Source organism: Scyliorhinus canicula, chromosome 18 (genome assembly GCF_902713615.1).
Source record: "Scyliorhinus canicula chromosome 18, sScyCan1.1, whole genome shotgun sequence".
In the NCBI taxonomy this organism is placed as follows: Eukaryota; Metazoa; Chordata; class Chondrichthyes; order Carcharhiniformes; family Scyliorhinidae; genus Scyliorhinus; species Scyliorhinus canicula.
This window is the reverse complement of record NC_052163.1, coordinates 126,365,932-126,389,012: the sequence shown is the minus strand read 5'-3', so window position 1 is coordinate 126,389,012 and position 23,081 is coordinate 126,365,932. Positions and strand designations below refer to the sequence as shown.

The 23,081-nt window shown below is 45.7% G+C and overlaps 1 protein-coding gene across 1 annotated transcript in view; it reads right to left on the bottom strand.

Annotated features, from left to right (window-relative positions):
* Positions 1-23,081, bottom strand: part of hcn2b (hyperpolarization activated cyclic nucleotide-gated potassium channel 2b) — a 129,547-nt gene that overhangs the window by 15,670 nt on the left and 90,796 nt on the right. Inside the window, exons 5-7 of the mRNA XM_038777812.1 lie at positions 14,188-14,334; positions 11,857-12,097; positions 2,451-2,615 (exon numbers count right to left, since the gene is read on the bottom strand). Of these exons, the coding sequence (XP_038633740.1) occupies positions 2,451-2,615; positions 11,857-12,097; positions 14,188-14,334 (553 nt within the window). The remainder of the gene's footprint in view (positions 1-2,450; positions 2,616-11,856; positions 12,098-14,187; positions 14,335-23,081) is intronic.

The window sequence follows — 23,081 nt, the reverse complement described above, 5'->3', positions numbered from 1 at the left end:
ACTTCAAGAGAAATACCAGGAGCAACATTAACCACTCTACATGGCCTTCATCGATCTGACCAAGTTTTTGAGGCAGTTGATCGGGAAGTGCTAAGGGAGACCCTGTCAAAGGCTGACTGCCAAGAGTATTTCATCAATATCCTCTGGCTCCTCCAAAACAACATGTCAGGGACAGTCCTGACCGTCGGGAATAAGTCAGAAACCTTCAAGGTCAAGACTGGAGTCAAGCAGGGATGTCTCATCACCCCTGCCATTTTCTCCATCTTCATCGCCATACTCCTTCACCTTGTCAAGAACAAGCTTCCCAGTGAAGTGGACATCGTCCACAGGATGGACGGAAAACTTTTGAATCTAAGGTGAAAACGACACTGACATCGCTCGTGGAACTTCGGTATGCAGATGATATCGCCATAGAACATAAAACATAGAACAGTACAGCACAGTACAGGCTCTTTGGCCCACAATGCTGTGCCGACCATTTATTCTAATCTGAGATCAACCTAACCTACACCCCTTCAATTTACTGCTGTCCATGTGCTTAAATGTCCCTAATGACTCTGACTCCACCACCTCCGCTGGCAGTGCATTCCACACACCCACCACTCTCTGTGTAAAGAACCTACCTCTGACATCTCCCCTATACCTTCCTCCAATCACCTTAAAATTATGTCCCCTCGTGATAGCCATTTCCGCCCTGGGGAAAAGACTCTGGCTATCCACTCTATCCATGCCTCTCATCACCTTGTACACCTCTATCAAGTCACTTCTCTTCCTTCTTTGCTCCAGTGAGAAAAACCCTAACTCCCTCAACCTTTCTTCATAAGACATGCCCTCCAGTCCGGGAAGCATCCTGGTAAATCTCCTCTGTACTCTCTCCAAAGCATCCACATCCTTCCCATAATGAGGCGACCAGAACTGGACACAATATTCCTAGTGTGGTCTAACTAGGGTTTTATAAAGCTGTAGCAAAACCTCACGGCTCTTAAACTCAATCCCCCTGTTAATGAAAGCCAACACACCGTACGCCTTCTTAACAACCCTATCAACCTGGGTGGCAACTTTGAGGGATCTATGTACGTGGATCACAAGATCCCTCTGTTCCTCCACGCTTCCAAGAATCCTGCCTTTACAGATCCTGCAGTTAGATCACAGTAAATGGTCCCATGCCCACTGCAATTGCTCAGCATTAGCCTTGTCTTGACAGCAGTCTAACAGATACAGATATTTTTCAACCCACAGACCAGATAAAACCCTGTTTAATTTCACCAAAGCACAAGATCCCGCACCCCAAACAGAGAATCAGGATTATTTTTTTGAGGGCAGGGGAATCATGTCCCCTATTTCCACACCAGTTCAAATTTAACTCTGAACGACCTGGACCGTTGCATCTCAGGAAATGCAGCGCGCAGAGCTGCTGAGAACTATTGGGTCTGGGGGATAACTATCGTTCCAACTTGCCAATTGGATTAAATATTGTTGATTCATGAACCCCCCCCCCCCCCCCCCCCCCGCGATCAGACACCTTCTGCCAAACCTTTTAACCTTTTGATCTAGCCTGATTCCCTGCAGATTAACAACTCAGACGAAAGTTGGCACAATGCAGCACTTCCTCTGCACTTTTTAGCCTAGATTGTATCCAAATCCTACAATGGGGCTTCAGTGCTTAACCAAGCTGACACTGCCTCATTGAAGCACTGATATGTAAATATACAATGTGGTTTCATTCTCCGTGGTTTCCAAGTATAATACAGCAATAATGTTATATTTAAAAATACACGGTGATAATATTTTATTTGCGAATGGATTTAAATGAGTGAAGTGCTTAAATGAATTGAATCCATGCCAAACAAAATCACCTTGCATTGTAAATTAATAATATTGCCCAGTTAATGATTCATTAGTTAACATCAGAAACAAATGCGGAGATTTCGAGAGTCGATTAGCAATGAAATAAGCTAAAAACAAGTTAACCTTATGCAAGATACCATTGGCTATCAGTGAATAGCACTATTTCGATTCTCTCACTCAATTTTTTTCCATTAAAATAATTAAATTAATAATTGCGCTTTCAGCTTATCAGCGGTTTATATTGTATAAAATGACAAAATGTTCAGGACCAAAGTAATTACATGGCGCTCCTATCATGCAGAATAATACTCAATGTTATGCAGTGCTGAATAATGTAGAGAAATTCTATAATGTATTGAAAAATGATGTAGTATGAGAGAATTATTTCCCAGGAACAAATTGTAATTTATCTATGACAAGACTGTCTGTTGCTAGGATACATAGAATCTTGAAGGACATGGTTAAGAACATATCCAACCGCACCAAGTCATTACTTATCTTCCACTCCAGTATGAAAGCATATTCTCTAGCTTCAGGGAGAATTATATTAATGAGATAAGAGAGGAGATGTTTAATGGTGTTATAAGGATACGATGACATACCTATCCTGTCCAGTCTGTCGATGGCCACAGTCTCAAAGGCTCTTCGCATCATGGGGTATTCTTCCAACACCTCATTAAAATGATCCACAGAGAGAGAATACAGGCGACAGTAGGTGTCGGCACGTACACTGGCAGTTCGCCTGCCTCTTGTCAACAAACAGATTTCTGAAAATTAGAACAGTTGTAAGTTGAGCACAGTAGTAGATTGCAGATCGATCCATAACCCATTAATTGCCCAACTCTATGTTATGAAACAGTAAAACACTTTCGTAAATACGCTATTCCCTTCGAATGGTCATTGGTTACGGTTGGCAGTGTGATCCTGGGTAACAATAGGTGATCTCGGTGGTCTGTGGGCGGCACAGTAGTACATGGTTAGCACTGTTGCTTCACAGCGCCAGGGATCCGGGTTTGATTCTCAGCTTGGGTCACTGTCTGTGGGGAGTCTGCACGTTCTCCCCGTGCCTGCGTGGGTTTTCTCCGGGTGCTCCGGTTTCCTCCCACAAATCCCGAAAAACGTGCTTGTTAGGTGAATTGGACATTCTGAATTCTCCCTCTGTGTACCCAAACAGGCGCCGGAGTGTGGCAACTATGGGTTTTTCACAGTAACTTCATTGCAGGATTAATGTAAGCCTATTGGTGACAATAATAAAGATTATTATTATTATACTGACCAGCCAATACTCTGCGGACCTCAAATGGATAATTAATTACTACTTAAGAACCATTTCCCACCCAGCCTCAATTTAGAAGCTGGCAGGAGTTCAGGACCAGGGTGGGAAGCTTGGAAATTCATCCTGCTCAGGCCTCTGGCATCAAGTGCAGAGAGTCTCCTTCAACGGCGTTATTTCCAAATCGGGCGCACCATCCTTCCCATAGAGGTGCCCCCTACATCCGCCAACCCCCCAGCCGCTCCATCAAAATCCCCACATATACTCCCCAACCTCCTTGGGCCTCAAGGATAATCATAGAATTTACAGTGCAGAAGGAGGCCATTCGGCCCATCGAGTCTGCACCGGCTCCTGGAAAGAGCACCCTACCCAAGGTCAACGCCTCCACCCTATCCCCATAACCCAGTAACCTCATCCAACACAAAGGACAATTCAGCATGGCCAATCCACCTAACCTGCACATCTTTGGACTGTGGGAGGAAACTGGAGCACCCGGAGGAAATCTTCACAGACACGGGGAGAACATGCAAACTCCACACAGACAGTTACCCGAGGCCGGAATTGAACCCTGGTCCATGGAGCTGTGAGGTAGCAGTGCTAACCACTGTGCCACCGTGCCGTGGATTCATTGATAGGGTTAGATAAAGAGGAGTGTTAATATTTTTGTGGAACGTAAACAGCAGCATGGGCCCAATGGGTGAAATGGCTGTTTCATTGTTGTAAATAATTTGAACTTTGTAAAAATGCAGATGAATTATTATTAGCCTGAATGCAGTAATGAATAATGTTCTTTAAATGGAGGAAATTAATGAATGGTGCCATACTTTGTACTCAAGCTATTAAATTGGGGCTGTTTAGCACACTGGGCTAAATTGCTGGCTTTGAAAGCAGACCAAGGCAGGCCAGCAGCACGGTTCCATTCCCGTAACAGCTTCCCCGAACAGGCGCCCGAATGTGGTGACTAGGGGCTTTTCACAGTAACTTCATTGAAGCCTACTCGTGACAATAAGCGATTTTCATTTTCATTTCATTTTCAACTTGGCCTGGCAGTAAGATTGTTAAATCTTACTGATTTGCAAGGAAGTTTAAACCAGCAAGTTGCTAGTCCTTAATTCATCAGTAACCATCAGAATTGAAAGTAAACGTGTGAGAGTCTACTTGCAACTCTTGAATTTGATGACGTGATTCAGGCAGCACACTGGAAGACTGAAGAAAACTGGAAGTAGGTCACTAGCACACAGATGAGATAAATTATCCGCTTCAGTGTGGGTCTCAACACCTGGTCCAGGGCAGTGGGAGTGGACAGCACCAAGTTACAATGCCCCACTAAACTGTGTCTCTACTCAACGGAGAGCACAACTTTGCAGGTGTGATTAAATCCTGTGCAGAGATCTCCCCACTGGCTGTATCATTTCCAAAAATTAGTCAAATCGACTGCCAGGACTTTCTTCTATAAATATTAATTTTAAAGTTGGAAGAGTTGGCTTTTCACCAGTGGCAGATACACTGCAGTCATAGAACATACAGTGCAGAAGGAGGCCATTCAACCCGTCGAGTTTGCACTGAACCACGTAAGCCCTCACTTCCACCCTATCCCCTAAACCAATAACTTATTCAAACCTTTTTTTGGACACTAAGGGGAAATTTAGCATGGCCAATCCACCTAACCTGCACGTCTTTGGACTGTGGGAGGAAACCGGAGCACCCGGAGGAAACCCACACAGACACGGGGAGAACGCGCAGGCTCCGCACAGACAGTGGCTCAAGCCGCGAATCGAACCTGGGACTCTGGCGCTGTGAAGCCACAGTGCTAACCACTGTGCTGCTGTGCTGGCCCTAAAGTCAGTGGCAAGTCGAAGTAGGGGGAAATCATAAAGTAAAAGCTGACTGTAAGTGGGGTGGGGTGGGGGAGTTTGCAGACACTGCACGTGTGCAGACATCATTGTACCGGTCATACCGTTCATTCGCTTGTCAGGGCTGGCTTGTGAGACACTCACTTGGAATTAATCAAGTTTTCTGACACCAACAAAAGTCAGATAGAATGTGCATGTTTGCAAGCAAGCATTGCAATTCTCAAAAATACACTGACTCATGTGTACGAGAAAGGATCAGTTGGCAATCTAGTTGTGAGAAAATCCTGAGGGATGAGTGACCATAATGTGGCAGAATTCTTTATCAAGGTGAATAGTGAGGTTGTTGATTCTGCGACCAAGGCCCTGAACCTCAATGAAGGTAACTATGATGGTATGAGGCATGAGCTGACTATGGTGGACTGGGTACATTACTGAAAGAAAGGGCAGCGGACAGGCAATGGCAAACATTCAAGGAACGAATAGGTGAACTCCAAAGGTTGTTTATTCCTATTTGGCGCAAGAGTAGAAAGGGAACTGTGGCCAAACCATAGCTTACGAGGGAATTTAGAGAGAGTATTAGATTCAAAGATGAGGCATATAAATTAGCAAGAAAAAGCAATAAACCTGAGGGTGGGAACAGTTTAAAATTCAGCAAAGGCAGACCAAGGGATTGATTAAGAAGGAGAAAATGAAATTTGAGAGTAAACTATTGAGAACATAAAAACTGACTGTGAAAGTTTCTATAGGTATGTAAAGAGGAAAAGATTATAAAACCTTACAGACATGAGGGAATTCATAACAGGGAACAAAGAAATGGCTGAGCAACTAAATTCATACATCACTTCTGTCGTCACAAAGGAAGTCATGAATAATGTACCAGAAGCACAAGTTTTAGTCAGAAGCTGAAGGAAATTGGTATTAGTAAAGAAATGGTTTGGGGGAAATGAATAGGATTGAAGGTGGATAAATATCCAGGGCCGGATAATCTGCTTCCCAGAGTACTTAAGGAAGTGGCCCTAGAAATAGATCCATCGGTGGTCATTTTCCAAAATTCTTTGAACTCTGAAATGTTTCCTCCCGATTGGAGGGTAGTTAATGTAACTCCACTATTCAAAAAAGGAGGTAGAGAGAAAACAGGGAACTATAGACCAGTGAGCCTAACATTGATAGTAGGGAAGTTGCTGCAGTCAATTATCAAGGATTTCACAGCACAGCATTTGGAAAGCAGTGGTGTCATCAGACAAAGTAAGCATGGATTTCTGAAAGGAAAATTGTGCTTGACAAATCTACTAGAATTCTTTAAAGATGTAAATAGTAGAGTTGACCAGGGAGAACCGGTGGGTGTGATTGATTTAGACTTTCAGAAGGCTTTCAGTAAGGTATAGTATAACAGATTTATATGTAGTTAAAGCACATGGGATTATGGGTAGCGTCTTGAGATGGATAGATAGTTGGTTCATGACGGGAAGCAAAAAGTTGGAATAAATAGGCGTTTTTCTGATTAGCAAGCAGTGAATACTGGGGTACCGTAGGGATCTATGCTAGAACCCCAAATGTTCACATTATTTTTAATGATTTGGACAAGTGAACTAAATACATTGGGCAGGATTCTCCGCGACCCGGCGGGGCGGGCCACTCCGGCGCCGAGAAGTGGCGTGAACCACTCCAGCGTTAGACCGCCCCGAAGGTGCGGAATCCTCCGCACCTTTAGGGGCGAGGCCAGTGCCGGAGTGTTTGGCGCCGTACCAGCCGGCACAGAAGGGCTTGGCGCCATGCCAACCGGCGCTGAAGGGCCTCCGCCGGCCGGCACGAGTTGGCGCATGCACGGGAGCGCCAGCGTGTGTTGCCGGCACTCCACCGCATGCGCAGGGGGGTTCTTCTCTGCACCGGCCATGGCAGAGGTTGACAGCGGCTGGTACGGAGGGAAAGAGTGCCCCCACAGCACTGACCCGCCCATGGATCAGTGGGCCCCGATCATGGGCCAGGCCACCGTGGGGAACCCCCCCCCCCCCCCCCCCCCGGGGCCAGATCCCCCCGAGGACGCTGCAGGACGTTCGAGGAGCCAGGTTCCGCCGGTAAGGACCTGTTTTAATTTACGCCAGCGGGACCGGCCGAAAACGGGCGGCCACTTGGCCCATTGCGGGCCGGAGAATCGCCGGGGGCCAGCTGCCGGTGGCTGCCGACCGGCGCGAATCCCGCCCCCGCCAAAATCCCGGTGCCGGAGAATACGGCAGCCGGCGGGGGTGGGATTCACGATGCCCCCTGGCGATTCTCCGACCCGGCGAGAGTCGAAGAATCCCGCCCAATATCTCAAATTTGCATTTGATACAAAGTTGGGTGGGAGGGTGAGCTGCGAGGAGGATGCAGAGATGCTTCAGCGGGATTTGGACAGGCTGAGTGAGTGGGCGAATGCACGGCAGATACAGTATAATGTGGATAACTCTGAGATCATCCACTTTGGTAGCAAAAATAGGAAGGCAGATTATTATTTGAATGGGTGTAAATTGAGGGGGATCAATACTCAGCGATACCTTGGTGTCGTCGTGCATTTGTCACTGAAAGTAAATGTACAGGTACAACAGGCAGTAAAGGAGGCAAATGGTATGTTGGCCTTCATAGCGAGAGGATTTGAGTAGAGGAATAGGGATGTTTTACTGCAATTGTATAGGGCATTGGTGAGGCCACACCTGGAGTATTGTGTGCAGTTTTGGTGTCCTTATCTGAGGAAGGATGTTCTTGCTATGGAGGGAGGGCAGCGAAGGTTTACCAGGCTGATTCCTGGGATGGCGGGACTGTCATATGAGGAGAGACTAAATTGGTTAGGATTCTATTCATTAGAGTTCAGAAGAGTGAGAGGGGATCTCATAGAAACTGACAAAACTCTAACAGGATTAGACAGGGTAGATTCAGAATGTTCACCATCTAGAACTAGGGGTCACAGTTTGAGGGTAAGTGGTAAACATTTTAGGACTGAGGTGAGGGGAAATTTGTTCACCCAGAGGATGGTGAGTCTATGGAATTAGTTACCTCAGAAAGTATTTGAGGTAAAATGTTGTGTAATTTCAAGAAGAATTAGATATAGCTCTTGGGGCTAAAGGGATCAAGGGATATGGGGGGGAAGGCTGGATCCGGTATTGAACTTGATGATCAGCCATGATCATAATGAATGGCGGAGCAGGCTCGAAGGGCCAAATGGCCTCCTCCTGCTTCTATTTTCTATGTTTCTATGTCTGACACCTCAACAACGAGTTTTCACAAATGATTTCCAGTCTATGGCGGTAATATACAGAGAACCTGACGTGTGATGCTAAATTATCTTTGAAAGCTTTTTGACCTGTTTTGCACTCACAGATTAGGTTTATTTTTAAGCAATATTTACGTCATAACCAACACCCTAACGTTGACAAGGTTAGAGAAGCAATTATTGACAAAGCACTTTAGACAGAATCTGCTTACAATACCTGCTGCAGTCACAAGGCTCTCCTCACAGGTGAGGACTTTGCAAAGACTTGAAGGGCAATGCATCTCCGTCCGCAATTGAGAAAGGAATTTGAGGAACAAATTGAGATGGCTCTTCCCTCACACATTGGAGCAAAAAATCCCTTAAAACGAAATGAGTTAAGATTGCCCAAATCCATTTCCATACCCAAAAAGGCAAAATTAGTTTGGAACTGAAAAGTCAATGGTAAAGGGTGGGACTAAATACACACCAGGGAATTAATTTGCTCATTGCAATGTCGGCACTGGCTTGCTCTGATTGTCTACATGTGATCCATCATGAAAGGATATCATTAGAGGTCTCTACCAAAAAGGTAAATATATTTAATATTCGTTTGATGTGGAGCTAGGAGATTTAAGACTTTTCTTCTCAACTTTACAGCATCTATTAAAGTTGAGCTCAATGGGTTAAATTGCCCATCAATTTCCTTGTATTGATTAGATACTTTGTGAATAATAAGTAATTATCCCAATTGGTCTCCTTTGCTATCATTACCAAGGACCCTGGATCCACTATATTCTCATTTCTTTTTGGTCCCTTATTTTAGAACATAGAACAGTACAGCACAGAACAGGCCCTTCGGCCCTCGATGTTGTGCCGAGCAATGACCACCCTACTCAAACACACGTATCCACCCTATACCCGTAACCCAACAACTCCCCCTTAACCTTACTTTCTAGGACACTACGGGCAATTTAGTATGGCCAGTCCACCTAACCCGCACATCTTTGGACTGTGGGAGGAAACAGGAGCACCCGGAGGAAACCCACGCACACACGGGGAGGACGTGCAGACTCCGCACAGACAGTGACCCAGCCGGGAATCGAACCTGGGAATCTGGAGCTGTGAAGCATTGATGCTAACCACTATGCTTATTTAGACTGTCTTCAAATCCATTTCCGATTGATCAATTAACTCTGTAATGGTTAACTAGGCACATAGTTTGATGTAAATCGCATTTAGTACACACAGGGATGGATTCTCCCAGAATGGGACTATGTCCCCATGCCGGCGATAAACACTGGAGTTTTACTCCAGAGATTCCTGGAAAAAACACCAGCTAATTGAATGCCCTGCAGGGGGCTAGCAGGACCCGGAGTGACTCACGCAGCTCTAACTGCGGATACGAGCCCCCGCACTTCCGGTTCGGAGTCCGCGCATGCGCATGGCGGCGGCCTCCAGCAGCCGCACCGTGCTCCATGGTGGACTGGACCGCAGGGCCACATACAAAGATTAACCACCCCCCCCCCCCCCCCCCCCCCACTGCCGAGCGGCTGCTTCCCCGAGCATCTAACCGTGCGGATCTAAACCCTGGTCAGCTATAAGGCCCCCACCCCGGTGTCCGGTCCCCACCGCCCCCCATCAGGGCTGCCGCGGACTGAGTCTACAGCCTTCACGCCCGCATCCTGACTGGCAATAGGTGGTAGTTCCAAGCCATCGGGAACTCGACTGGCCCACAACTTTTAATAGATAGACTTGGCTCACTCTATAGGTGTGGTACAGCAGAAATGGGAAAGTATTTTTTAAAGCAAAACAATGTTTATTCTATGAACTCAAGTTAACCTTTTAAAACAAACAGTGAACATCTTAGCAACCATTTATTCAAATACAACCCCCAAAGAATGCAACACTAAGTAATCCTTAAGAGGGTGTGGGGACAGGGGACGGCTAAACCTGAGGAGGGAGGGGTGAACCACGGGGGGGGGGGGAGGGGGAAAGACAGCTAAACCTGGGGAGAGGGAGGCGAACCGTGGAGGGGGGGGTGGACGGGAGAGGAGGGCCGGCGGGGTAGGGCGGGGGCAGGGAAGCAGGAGCCGGAGGGAGGGCACGGGATGCCAAAATGTGCATGACATCTCCAGGAGCGGGGAATGAGGAAAATGGAGATGGAGCGGGGGCGAGGGTGGGACGGCAGCGAGACCTGTCCGGGAGGGGCAGGCGACAGCAACACACAGCACAGCCAAATATCGCACACTGTGATTTTCTCCCCGGCACCCAAATGTGTGTGTGCCACCCCAGTCCCTGCCACTCCGCCCCCCCCCACTCCACCACCCCGCAGGCAGTCGCCTACTCACGTGGTGTGGGTAATTTTGCCAGATGTACAGAGCTGCCGCTGTTGAGCTTGTGCACAATACCCCACCAGTTATTCTATTTCATATGTTATTATATTTTTTTTATGTTGGGGTGTGCCCTTCTCCACTAAATGTGTGTATATATATATATGTTTCTTATTCTGTGTACATAACGGTAATTATACCTTGTTCAAAAACCCAATAAAACCATTTATTAAAAAAAAATAATAACTTCCCAAACAACATCCAGAAGACAAAATAAACACCTTTTAACAGAAGCACATTAGGTTTACATTCACCACTGAGAACATTTATAATTCTGAATTCACCAAATGATCAAGAGATAGTCTTTTCATGGCAGAGAGATCAACAGTACACCTGCTCTGGCTGGCTTCAGCTCCAACACTGAAAATGAAACTAAAACACACCCTGCAGCAAACAGCCTAAAACGAAAGTAAAAAGCCGACAGACAGCCCAGCTCCACCCACACTCTGACATCACTGATTAACACCCATTTCTTAAAGGTACATTTCTTAAACACCCATTTCTTAAAGGTACTCTCACATGACACAATCTTGGCATTGCTTTGTTTCAGTAAGTCGGAGGATCGCTAGCTTCTGTGGGTGATTCTATTTTTCCATCATTCAATCCGGATCCCCATCTGGATTGGGCATCGCCACTGGTCTATTCAAGGTCCATCAGAGATGGAAGTGTCCCTAATTAGTTTTTCACCAAAAACCAATGGGCTTTTAGTCGTCATCGCCTGAGCACAGAAGGAAAAATCTAAGAGGTTGTTAGGCTTGTGTAATCTTCCATGCCATGTTTTCCTTCCTTAAATCTATCCGGGCAGTGCACCACACCTAGGTGGTTAAGATGAAAACCTGACCCACTGTAGCTTAAAGAATTTCAAAAGCCATTTCTGTTGCTGTTGAGGAGCAGAATTTTGGGGCTACATCCTCAGAGGTTAAAAACACACCAGAGAGGTTTCCAAGATGATCCTGTGATTTCTTAATTAAGAAAATCCATGTCTTGCTGTGTCACATAATGAAAATTATGCTTTAGGAATAAATTATAGGCACTGCTTAATTGGCACAAATTTGCATCCTTTTTCTGAGAGATTGGAACAGGTGACATGATGAATGAATTACTGATTCAGAATCAGTTACATGACTTAATCACTGAGCAACAGCGGAATATCGCCTGTGGGAACACAAATCTGCATGTGACCAGGACTGCAACATTACATTGTCACAGCAATAACATGTAATTCATTTGACTGCCCTAAATGAGAGTTAATTAAATTTAGACACCAACCTCCAAAATATGAGCCATCCGACAGTTTCATTGCTTTGTTGCCTTTTGTGTGAACGCTAACCACCCCATGCTGGATGAAGTACATCTTTTTTCCGATTGTCCCCTCGCGGATTATGTAATCTCCAGGCTGGAACACTTCAAACTTGAGCTTGGTCAGCATGGCAGTCACAAAAATTGGGTCCGCATTGGCAAAAAGTGGCATTGAGGCTACCAGTTTCCGGCAGTTAAAATTCACAATTTCCTGGATTAAAAAATTAAATACAGTAAGTCTTAATGGTCCCACCGTAAGAATGGTGACAGAGATGAAGCGTTTGATGTTCCACAGAAATAACATGAATACATAGAGAATCATCCCACTGGCAATCGATCCACTCCATGCTTGGTGCTCTATTTAATTTGTGCTGCTGTTCCCTGAGGAGGCCCTGGCCTACATGTCCAGCAGCCATCTTGCTTAGCCCATGTGGCCTTGGAGATGGTCTATGGCAGCGAACAGGTTAGCGGATAAGGGTCTACACACACACACGCGTTACAACCAGTCTATTTTGTTGAGCTGCCTATGCCATTTTTATTCAACGCCATCACTTTTATTTAATTTAAACCCAGGAATGGAAGTTTTCTTTTGATCTTGAAGAGTACAGAACATTACTTTATTCAATCAGTCAGAATCTGCAACCTTTAAGCTCTCCGTGCTTTTTCTGAGTTTGGCGTTTGTGAAAGTAATGCATGGGGAGGGGTTTATTTTGATTAATGGTCGGGTCTCGCATGGAGTGCTTGGGTGGGGGAGGGTGGGGGAGGCGGGGGGGGGGGGGGGGGGTAGTTCTGCAATTTCTAAACCATCGGGAAGTGAAAAACCAATGCTTTTGACTCCACCCTGGTGGTCAAATAGTAATCAGCAGCTTGCCATGTAGAAAACCGATGGTGTAACACCATTCTGGGCATAAAAATGCAGGACACCATGCAGGAAACAAATACATGGTTCATATAGCTTAAGGGTTTTGGAGTTTAACGTATAAAAATATCCCTGAGTATTTTCATACCAAGCCCAATAGGACAATGAATAACAATACCAACATATATTGTCGTGCAAATAGCGTGTCAGCACATTCTTTTTTTCTCTCCATTGCAACTAAACCTACATACTCGGGTTTACTGATGTGCAGATCATCTGAATTCATTAAAGTTGATTTTCCAAGTATGTTATTTTAAACAAGTTCATCCATTATTCAACCAAATGCATCTTATTTTCTGTGGAACTTTGCTCACTCTAATACTGAAACACGAATAACTTCCAGTTAAACAGAGAATATTCAGGATATACACAGCAGGTCAACAAGTATTTAGAGCAAACCATTAGGTTCACAGTTTGTGTTAATTTCTCTTCCCCCTTCAGATGTCGATCACCATTTTGTAGCTTGAAGCAATTGCAAACTTTCACCTCTTGCTTGTTGTTGTAACCTTTTTAAAAAATAAACAATGCAGCATGGTGGCACAGTGGTCAGCACTGCTGCCTCACCGTGCCAGGGACCTTGGTTCAAGTTCTGCCTTGGGCGACTGCGTGGAGGTTGTACATTGTGAGTTTCCTCCGGGTGCTCCGGTTTCTTCTCACAATCCAAAGATGTGCAGGATAGGTGGATTGGCCATGATAAATTGTCCTTAGTGTCCAAAAATATTTGGTGCATTTACGGGGTTACAGGGTTAGGGCAGGGGAATGGGCATAGGTAGGGTGACCTTTCAGAGGGTCGGTGCAGACCCAATGGTCCAAATGGCCTCCTTCTGCACTGTAGGGATTCTGCGATTCTATGATCTATGATCTGGAACTCTCGGGGTGGAATTCTCCAGCCTCCTAGCTCGCTGTTCTCTGCTCCTGCTGCTGGCAGTGGGACTACCCATTGTAGGGACTGTAGGGATTCTAAGATTCCTTCCTTATCATAATCGTGTCTTGTTATAATCTACCGCAGTTCGTAATGTCCGATTATGAATCAAAGGGTCGTGCTCTGAATCTGATAGAAATGACTCAGTATTTCATGTTTCCATGGCGGATAAATATAGGGACACATTGTGGGAGGTTGCAGAGGACCCCAGAGATTTTACACATGCCTTCTTAAATTGTCACAACAGCTATCTTAGAACTGTCAGCAGGTGGAATGGAGAGTAGCACTGCCTCATGGCAGCGCCTGGTCCTGATAAGGCAACTTTCATTCTCAACTAATTCACAGATTGATCTCATAAGTGACTTATACAAGATTCAACTGACATCTTAACAAATTACAGCAAGGACCTGACCCAAAGTTAAAATAGACAATTTATAGGTGTGTATAAGTTTCTACTTACTTCTCTAAGCGGTTCATTTAGCTCTCCCAGGATATTGTCCTCATCAAACATTTTCCCCTGGTATCGATGTTCGTAATAGTCATGAATCTTTTGCCGGAAATCAGCAGGTAACTTGTGAAAAGACATGTACTGCTCCACTTGCTTGTACTGTACAGAAAGAAAGCCTGTCATTGGATACAGCATAATTTCAGTCAAGTAGAAAATAGTGTTAATTGGAAATGTAAAGTTAAGGAGCATCAAACACTCTAACTGGGGACAGGTATGAATCAAATCAGAAACAATGATGACCCTTACGACAGAAATGATTTGAGTCAGCAGATGTGTAATAAACAACTCAATTGCTAATACCTTGGAGAATATAAATCAAGGTCATAATTCAATATCAATGCCAAACCACAGCACTCTAATGCATGTAATGGGTTATTACAGACAGAACAGAAAGTAGTGAACATATTCATATTTAAGCATTTAGAATAATTCATCGTAATTCACCTCTGATGTATTAAGTTTTTGTATCCTGGAGTTCATTTTCCACAGTCCTGTCATGAATCGCATTATCTCACACTTTATGTTGGAAATTATTTCTGGGCCGCAGGAGTCAACATTTAGTCCATTATTACATTTCTAATATGTGTTGCACAACATTCAGTCCTGGGGCCCTTGTAATTTGCCACAGCATAATAAAGCCAACTAAACTTCGCACTGGTATTTCCTATTTCTGTTGTCGTATTTTTCAAAAGGTGATGGATTATTACCAACAGGATAATGTTCCCATTTTCTGATAATCTCACAGAATGAAGGGCTAAATAATGTGCCAAGACCATAACACCAATGAGGGATCTCACCCACTAAGCATGTCTAAAGAGAATTAGAACAGTACAGCACAGAACAGGCCCTTCGGCCCTCAATGTTGTGCCGAGCAATGATCGCCCTACTCAAGTCCACGTATCCACCCTATACCAGTAACCCAACAACCCCCATTAACATTTTTTTTTTTTTTAGGACACTAAGGGCAATTTAGCCTGGCCAATCCACCTAACCCGCACATCTTTGGACTGTGGGAGGAAACCGGAGCACCCGGAGGAAACCCACGCACACACGGGGAGGACGTGCAGACTCCGCACAGACAGTGCCCCAGCCGGGAATCGAACCTGGGACCCTGGAGCTGTGAAGCATTGATGCTAACCACCATGCTACCGTGCTGCTTTTGCAATAAGGATCTCGAATGGGAAAGGCACCCCGCACCCATAAATTGGCTCGAAAAGGTATTCCTAATGTAGATAAGAAAAATGTACAGACATTCTGAAAATGGACTGAACATCAGAATATCATAAATGTCAGTACTTGTGAAATGAAGAAGTTGTTTCTGAAATTTTGTATTGTGCATCAGGATTTCAGGGCGCGATCTACCCAATGGGAACAGAGTCCCACAGAGCGCACGATATTGAATGGCCATTCACCCGACCCCCCATGCGACCCCCAAACCCCTCCAAGCCCCAATTCACCAATAAATGGGCCCTCAGTCCCCTCCTGCAACCCCCACACCAGCATAGTGCACCCCCAGACCCGATCCACGTCACGCAATGCCAGCTTGGCACCTTGGCAGTGCCAGCCTGGCAGTGCCACCTGGGCAATATCAGGCTAGCATCCAAGTGGCACTGCCAGGGTGTCAGGCAGACTGTGCCAGGCATGCACCTGGGGATCTTCGATCTCCTGGGAGTCTCCATAAGTGGCATTCCGTCTGGCCTACGTTTATGGGGACCAGCATTGGACAGCATTCACCCAATGTCGCCAGGGCGAATGCCTTGGGTAGATCACGGGAATGAATATTAGAGTCAGGCTGGCTGTCTCACTGTAATATGCAAATTTGCCAGAAAGTGATCCCGCCCACAATGAGTAAGATTCACATCGCGGCATCTCGCAAGATCACGTTAGATTTTGCGAGGTGTGCGAGCCGGGTAGATCCCGGAGGAGGGATCTCCTGGCATCTACCGGCTATGCTGCACTGCTTTTCAGGCGCAACGCAAGCGGTAGATCCCGCCCTCGGTGTCGGTAAGAATTCTCTGTTGTGTACATTTGGGAGGAAAGAAACGTTCATGTGCAAATTACAATTTGGGGTTTGGAAACAGCAACATTGTGTGTACAAAATGTCCAGTTAATCAGGATTTCCAGTTAGATTATTTGGTTAATAGCAATGTACAAAATCAGCGCTCATCTTATCAGATGGTCAAATTTGAACAACTCAGATAGAACTGACTGACATTTGTTAAGTAATATTACAGGTATGGAGCTCAGCCAATCAGAAGGCAGATCGAACATTTAACAAAGACAAGTCTCCTGACTTCCCTGTCCGATTTGTCGATCTGCCCTTCAAACTATCAATAAAAGGACTTCACAAACTGTAGTATCGCTGGGGCTATGCATGACATTCCTGGCAGGTAGACAGGAAAAATTATCTAACGTAGATCTTAATTATTAATTACTTTATTTATTGCATTATTATTTATTTTATTTGTGAAATAAACCACCCTTGAGGTTGGTTAGCTCAGAGTTTGCTGGGCAGCTGGTTTGTGAGGCAGAGTGACGTCAGCAGCATAGGTTCAATTCCTGATCTGGATGAAATTATTCATGAAGGCCCCGCTTTCTCAACCTCCCCTCGCCTGAGGTGTGGTGATCCTCAGGTTAAATCACCATCAGCAGGTCTCAAAGGGGAGAGCAGCCTATGGCCCTCGGGGGACTGAAACATTATTTTATTTATTGCATTTTTAACACAGGCAAAGTTTTTTTTAAAGTACCAATTATTATAATATTTTTTTTCCAATTAAGGGCCAATTTAGCATAGCCAATCCACTTAACCTGCACATCTTTGGTTAGAAATAATCTCTATTCATTCACATTTATCCCATTTGGAATGAAGTTGAAATTCCAATTATAACAAGAACAGCAATGCCTATTTCCCATAATTAATGGTTGCCGTTTAACCATCGGAACATTCAGCTTTCAAAGCTGCGATTTTGTTAACCTGTTGTTCATCGTGAAGGGAAGGCAAATTTCTTTGTTTCACCTGTGCAGTGGGAAACAATCTCTCGGGCTTGCTTTTTAGTGAATATTTATTACAGGCAGTGTCACCCAGGACTGTGAGTGGGGCTGAGTGGGCGAGTATTAGGTTTCAGGCCCACTCCAGGATTTGAGCGACAGTGCAGTACTGAGGGACTGTTGCTGTTGGACAGTGCTGGACTGTTGGAGTTGCCATATCACATGAGGCATCAAAAAAACAATTCCTGTCCGGTCTCTTGAGTGGGTGTAAAATATCCCACTGTTCAAAGACACCAGGGGGGTCCTCCTGGAGTCTTGGCCAACATTTATCTCTGAGCCAACAGCAATACACAACCTGGCAATCTATTTCATGTTTTATGCCACATTGCAACAGTGACGATGCATCAAGGGTCCTTCAATGGTTGTAAAGCTCTCTGGGATGTCCTGAGATCATGGAAAGCATTATATAAATGCAGATTCTCTGGTAACGTCAGGCATCGCAAACTTGCTGTCTGTCCTTTAGTCCCAGGTAATGATGGCTGATGCCATCCATTTGAATCTCTCTCTATTTTGAAAGGAGTCTGGGTCCCAATTACTGGCGCTGTAGACCTATAGATGGTGATATTGAAACACTAAAAGCAGTGGACGCTCAAAACGACTCACGAGATTCAACAAAATCTCACAAAACTCACAATCTGGATCTCGCCGTCGCTCAGCATGATCCAGATCACCATATTTTAATGGGTCATTTAAATATGTCTGCTCCGTCTTCTCATGGGGTCTGGGATCTAACGGCCATGCCTGAGAGACCATCTAGCAATGGTCCAGCCAAAAGTGGACCAGGCGTAATAGCGCCTGGGGGAGTCTTCCAGGCCACTGGAGACCCCCCAGGCTGTTGAGCTCTGGGCTGGGTGGTATCCTGGCACTCCTACTGGCACCCTGGTATGTAGTCACTGCCATCTGGGCACCCTAGCCATGCTGGCAGTGCTAAGGTGCCAGGGTGCCAGGGTGGCAGTGCCAAGGTGCCAGGGTGGCAGTGCCAAGTTGCGGTGTAATCCCTCGAGTCCAAGTCCAGGACCAGGCAGGTTTTGGGGAGTCTCAGAGTGGGGGGGGGGGAGGTGAGGCCTGCTGGGTTGGGGTTGAAGAGTGGGGTGGAGATGCTGGAGAGAGACTGTGGGGCAGAGGGGTGGGGGGGGGGGGGGGGGGTTCTGGAAGCACCAGCAGTGGCTAGACCCTTTGGGAGTGCACCCAATGTTGACAGGAGGCAGCTGATGGAGAGAAGCACGCCCCCAACCCACCTTCCCTAGGCTGGAGCAGGGTCATTTTTCAGGCTTCCCATCTGCCCCTGATCTCCTCCTACCAGCTTGACAACTGAGGCTGGATGGGAAATGGCCTGTAAGTCAACAAAATTTGGCCATTTAAGGGTCTCAACTAGGGCAAGGGCAGTGGTGTTGTGCGGGGGAGAGGGGTGCGATCTAGGCCTCACCCAAGCCTCTGTAAAGTTGCAGAGAGGTCAAGGTGGATCAGAGCCCAGTGGGGAAGGCAGAGGAATGTTAACCTCTGCTCCAGATCAGAATTTTCTGCTGATGTGTTATGGAGGTCATTGAATTACTTTTTTGTCACTCATGTTCCTATCTGTGTTTCCGCAGGTACTTGTACAGCTAGAACTTTAGCAAATTACTCGCTTATCCACAGCACAGAGCATCATAGACACACAAATGGCTCTAATGATATATTCAATCAAAAATCCTTTTCGCGTGCCAAAGGAGAAATAAAACAAATCACCAGATGGTTCCCTTGGTTTCAGCTTTATGTTTTGATTTTGAAAGGAGTGGTAGGAAGAATATCCAGCTGGTTCCTTAGAGAAATGGTGCAGCTATGACAACAGTACCTAGGTGGATAAATTCCTTGGTACAATTGGTTAGATGCTGATCTTTTCACCTCTGGGACTTGGCTGCTATGAAAATGTCTACTCTGCTGGCTGAAACGAATGATCTCCTGTCTGAATTCAATACCTTGTGGGTATGGGCTGACAAAACAACATTCCCTAATTTGGCAGTAAATAACAACCTCACTCAGACATAATAGGATGACTGGTATGGGAATGAAAAAAAATGTCACACTTTGCACTGCCTCAGGTTGGGGCATATTGTTTTGGGAAGAGATAGAATCCCGTTCAGCCCATCAAGTCTGCACCGACCCTCCGAAAGAGCACCCTACCAAGGCTCAAACCCCCACCCTATCCCCATAACCCCACCGAACCGTTGGACACTAAGGGGCAATTTATCATGGTCAATCCACCAAACCTGCACATCTTTGGGATGCGTGAGGAATCCGGAGCAACCAGCGGAAACCCACGCAGACACGGGGAGAACGTGCAAACTCCACACAGTCACCCAAGGTTGGAATCGAACCCAGGTCACCTGCCGCTGTGAGGCAGCAGTGCTAACCACTGCACCACCATACCACCCATGGACCAAGATGGAGCTTTACATCTGCTTGTTCTTACACAATGCTTAATGATTTGGGAATGCCTAATACTGACACTAAAATGGGATGGGCTCTATTCCCCAATACGAACATCCCTCACCTCGGTGAGCACAATAACCCAGTGGAGATTACAGGATAGATATTCAACTTGCTGTCCATTGTAAAACTGATGTCATAGATCGGTCAAACGTCTAATATTCATTTCCTGACACTGTTGGTCTAAAAATCTCAAACTGTTCGCTGACTCACAGTGTCCTATTTCCTTTTTCACACTAGAGTAAGCCATGGGTCGACCAATATCATCACCTTGTGATCTGACCTGGGCACTTATGACTGTTGTCCAAATGTGTCTTCAACATCTCTAAAGGTGAACCAAGGAAACAGGTTTGAGAGGAGGTTTTATATAAAGATGTTAACTTGCTTTATTTCAAGCTAACATCCAAAACAGCTGTTATAATTGTTGCACAATTCCACCACCGGGACAGGTGGTGTGTCGGTTGTGATGGGCTAAGGAACGATTGCAAATACATGTCTGAACAATGACTGGTTTTCTGGGCGAACGTGACTACTTATAAATATACAAGATGGTGTTACTCAGACGAAGCCGCAAGCTTTCTCCTCCCCAACTCCTAGCTCTGTGTCTCTCTCTTTGCCTCTTACATTATCTTGCGAACGGTCCTGTCTCTCCAGTTCATACATTAACCCTTTCAGCCCTGAGTCCCCTAATATTACAACAACCAGCCTCATTTAATTCAGGCAGTACAACCTCACTTTTCATAATGATAATATAGGCTTCCCACATCACTGAATAATCTTACGTGACAAATGTTTTTGCAGCATTCTCTCAAGCCCCAACCGTCCGCGCAGCATCCTTTATCAAAGGGCTTCAGTGCATGTTAATGTCCCTATCTTTGTCTTGTATCACTCAATTTTCACAGCCGCAATTAAAGATCAAAGCTTTTTTAATAAAGTGGGTGTGAGGCGTTTATGAATTAATGAGCGAGCATTGATCAAGCTACCAAATTACTTACTGTCTACGAGGAACAACATCAAAGAAATGCCATCAACCTTTTATCTATTGTACCAGCTTTTAAAAGAAAACAATTATCCAAATTCCACACCCTTTGAAAAAAATCCTCACTGTTGGAATTAAAGCAGAAAATACTGGGAAAACTCAACAGGTCATTGACGGCAACACCTGCAGGGAGGGAAAGAGAATTAGGAGGCTGAGCCTTTCCTGCCTCACGGTTGCAGGTTTGGTGAGGGAGTGAGGGATGGAGGGGGAAGGGGCGAAGGAAAGTAGTGGGGAGCTGCGAGCTCCCTGTGCAGCCAGAGAATTTAACAGGGGCGGCCTGGCAAGTGGATCAACTGCCCACTGTATGGAGGGGAGCAGCAATTAACACGTTTAAGATGACAATTCTGTGGCCTCATTGGCAGTGTACACCCCCTCCCCCCTCAATGGAGGTCGCCTCTGCATGATGCAGGCCAATGGGTCATTGGGACTGGAGGCTCCATGCCCCAATGATGGGGCTGTGAGCAGGAAAGGTCACACCAATTACCCAAATAATCGTGCTGGAGGGAAGCACTGCCAGCTACATCCCTCCAAATTATTTATTGATCTCTATGACCATAGGCTGCTTTCCCCTTTGAGGATTACCACACCTCAGGCAAGAGGCAAGGTTGAGAAGTCGGGTCCTTCATGAATAACCTCAGCCGGTTCGGGAATTGAACCCGCGTTTCTGGCCTCGCTCTACATCACGAACCAGATGTCTAGTCAACTGAGTTAAACAGGCCCCTGCACCTCAGAGGGCACATCGAGGTCCTTGAACTGCCTCTCCAGGTGGGGCCGCTGACACTCCAGTACCACCTGCCCTCTGATGGGACTGGCAGTATTGGGAGAATGCCGCCATCCACGTTCGGATGGCGAGCTCAGAGGCAGCCAATGAGAAGGCAGCCCCCAGGATGACTGTGAAGCCAGTCTTACTGCCGGCAAAGTGTATATTTGGGACACCCTTTTGGTCCCAACGTCAACGTCTCAAAGCCGACTCCAGCCCAATGTTTCAGACCAATGAACTTTGGAGAACATGCGTTCGTGGGGGTGTATAGTTTTGTTTTTGGAGTGGAGTGAGGAGTCAAGTAAAACCCAGTGAGACTAAGTAGCCCAGTTGTTGTGTAACAATGTTTAAATTAAAGACAAATACACGCAAATAGGACTTTACTACACTAAGACAATTAAGTATATCAATTACCACACACACGAATAGTTCATGTGGAACGTACCCATTGTTCCGCAATCCTTGAACTCCTTAAGACTTCGCCTTTCTCCCAAACAACACCCAAATCAAACAGATCTATATGTCAAATCCAGCTTATAGTTACCACACAATACAAGGAGAATAATCAACTCTGGGAAACGTCTTGTCCTGGTCCAGCAAAGATTTTTCAATCACTTTTACAAAGGTTTCTGCAATACCTTGGCGCTAAGAGTTCGAGGCAGCTGATGTAAAACTGGTCTCCAGTCTGCTAAATGTAAACTGGCCTCCTTGCTTCTGAGGGTGCTGGCAATTACCATTGCTCTGCTTTGATTCTGCATTATGTGTATTTGGCTATCTGACCCTCTCACATTCCTTGACTCCAGAAATCAGCATGGTCGGCATGGTAGCACAGTGGTTTGCACTGTTGCTTCACAGCTCCAGGGACTAAGGCTTGCTTCCCGGCTTGGATCACCGTCTGTGCGGAGTCTGCACGTTCTACCCGTGTCTACGTGGATTTCCTCCGGGTGCTCCGGTTTCCTCCCACTAGTCCCGAAAGACGTGCTTGTTAGGTGAATTGGACATTCTGAATTCTCCTTCTGTGCACCCGAACAGGCGGCGGAATGTGGTGGCTAGGGGACTTTCACAGTTACGTCATTGCCATGTTAATGTGACACTAATAAAGATTATTATTACACCTCACTGATCTCTCCATTGTCCAGATGAGCTGTTTCTACTAATAGCTGATTCACATCTGATACTATCTTGATGTCCGCTGACCTCGTTACTGGGAAAGACACATCTCATTGTCTTTTCAATACTGGCTACTGCTGTCGAGAGGCAGGTTTCTACCTGTTACTGGCTGGGCAGATGTCATTTGTAATATCTTGTTAGATTCGTTTAACTGTTGTTACCAGGCAAATCCACTACAGCGTTGATGAAAGGATATAATCCAGAAACATCAACTCTATTTCTCTCTCTGCAGATGCTGCCTAACCTGCTGGAGTGTTTCCAGCATTTTCTGTTATTATTTCACAATTCCAACATTCAGACTATTTTGCTCTTGAATTAGCCTCTGTCGAAAACTGGCTAAGAAACTGCAGTGTCGAGCTCACT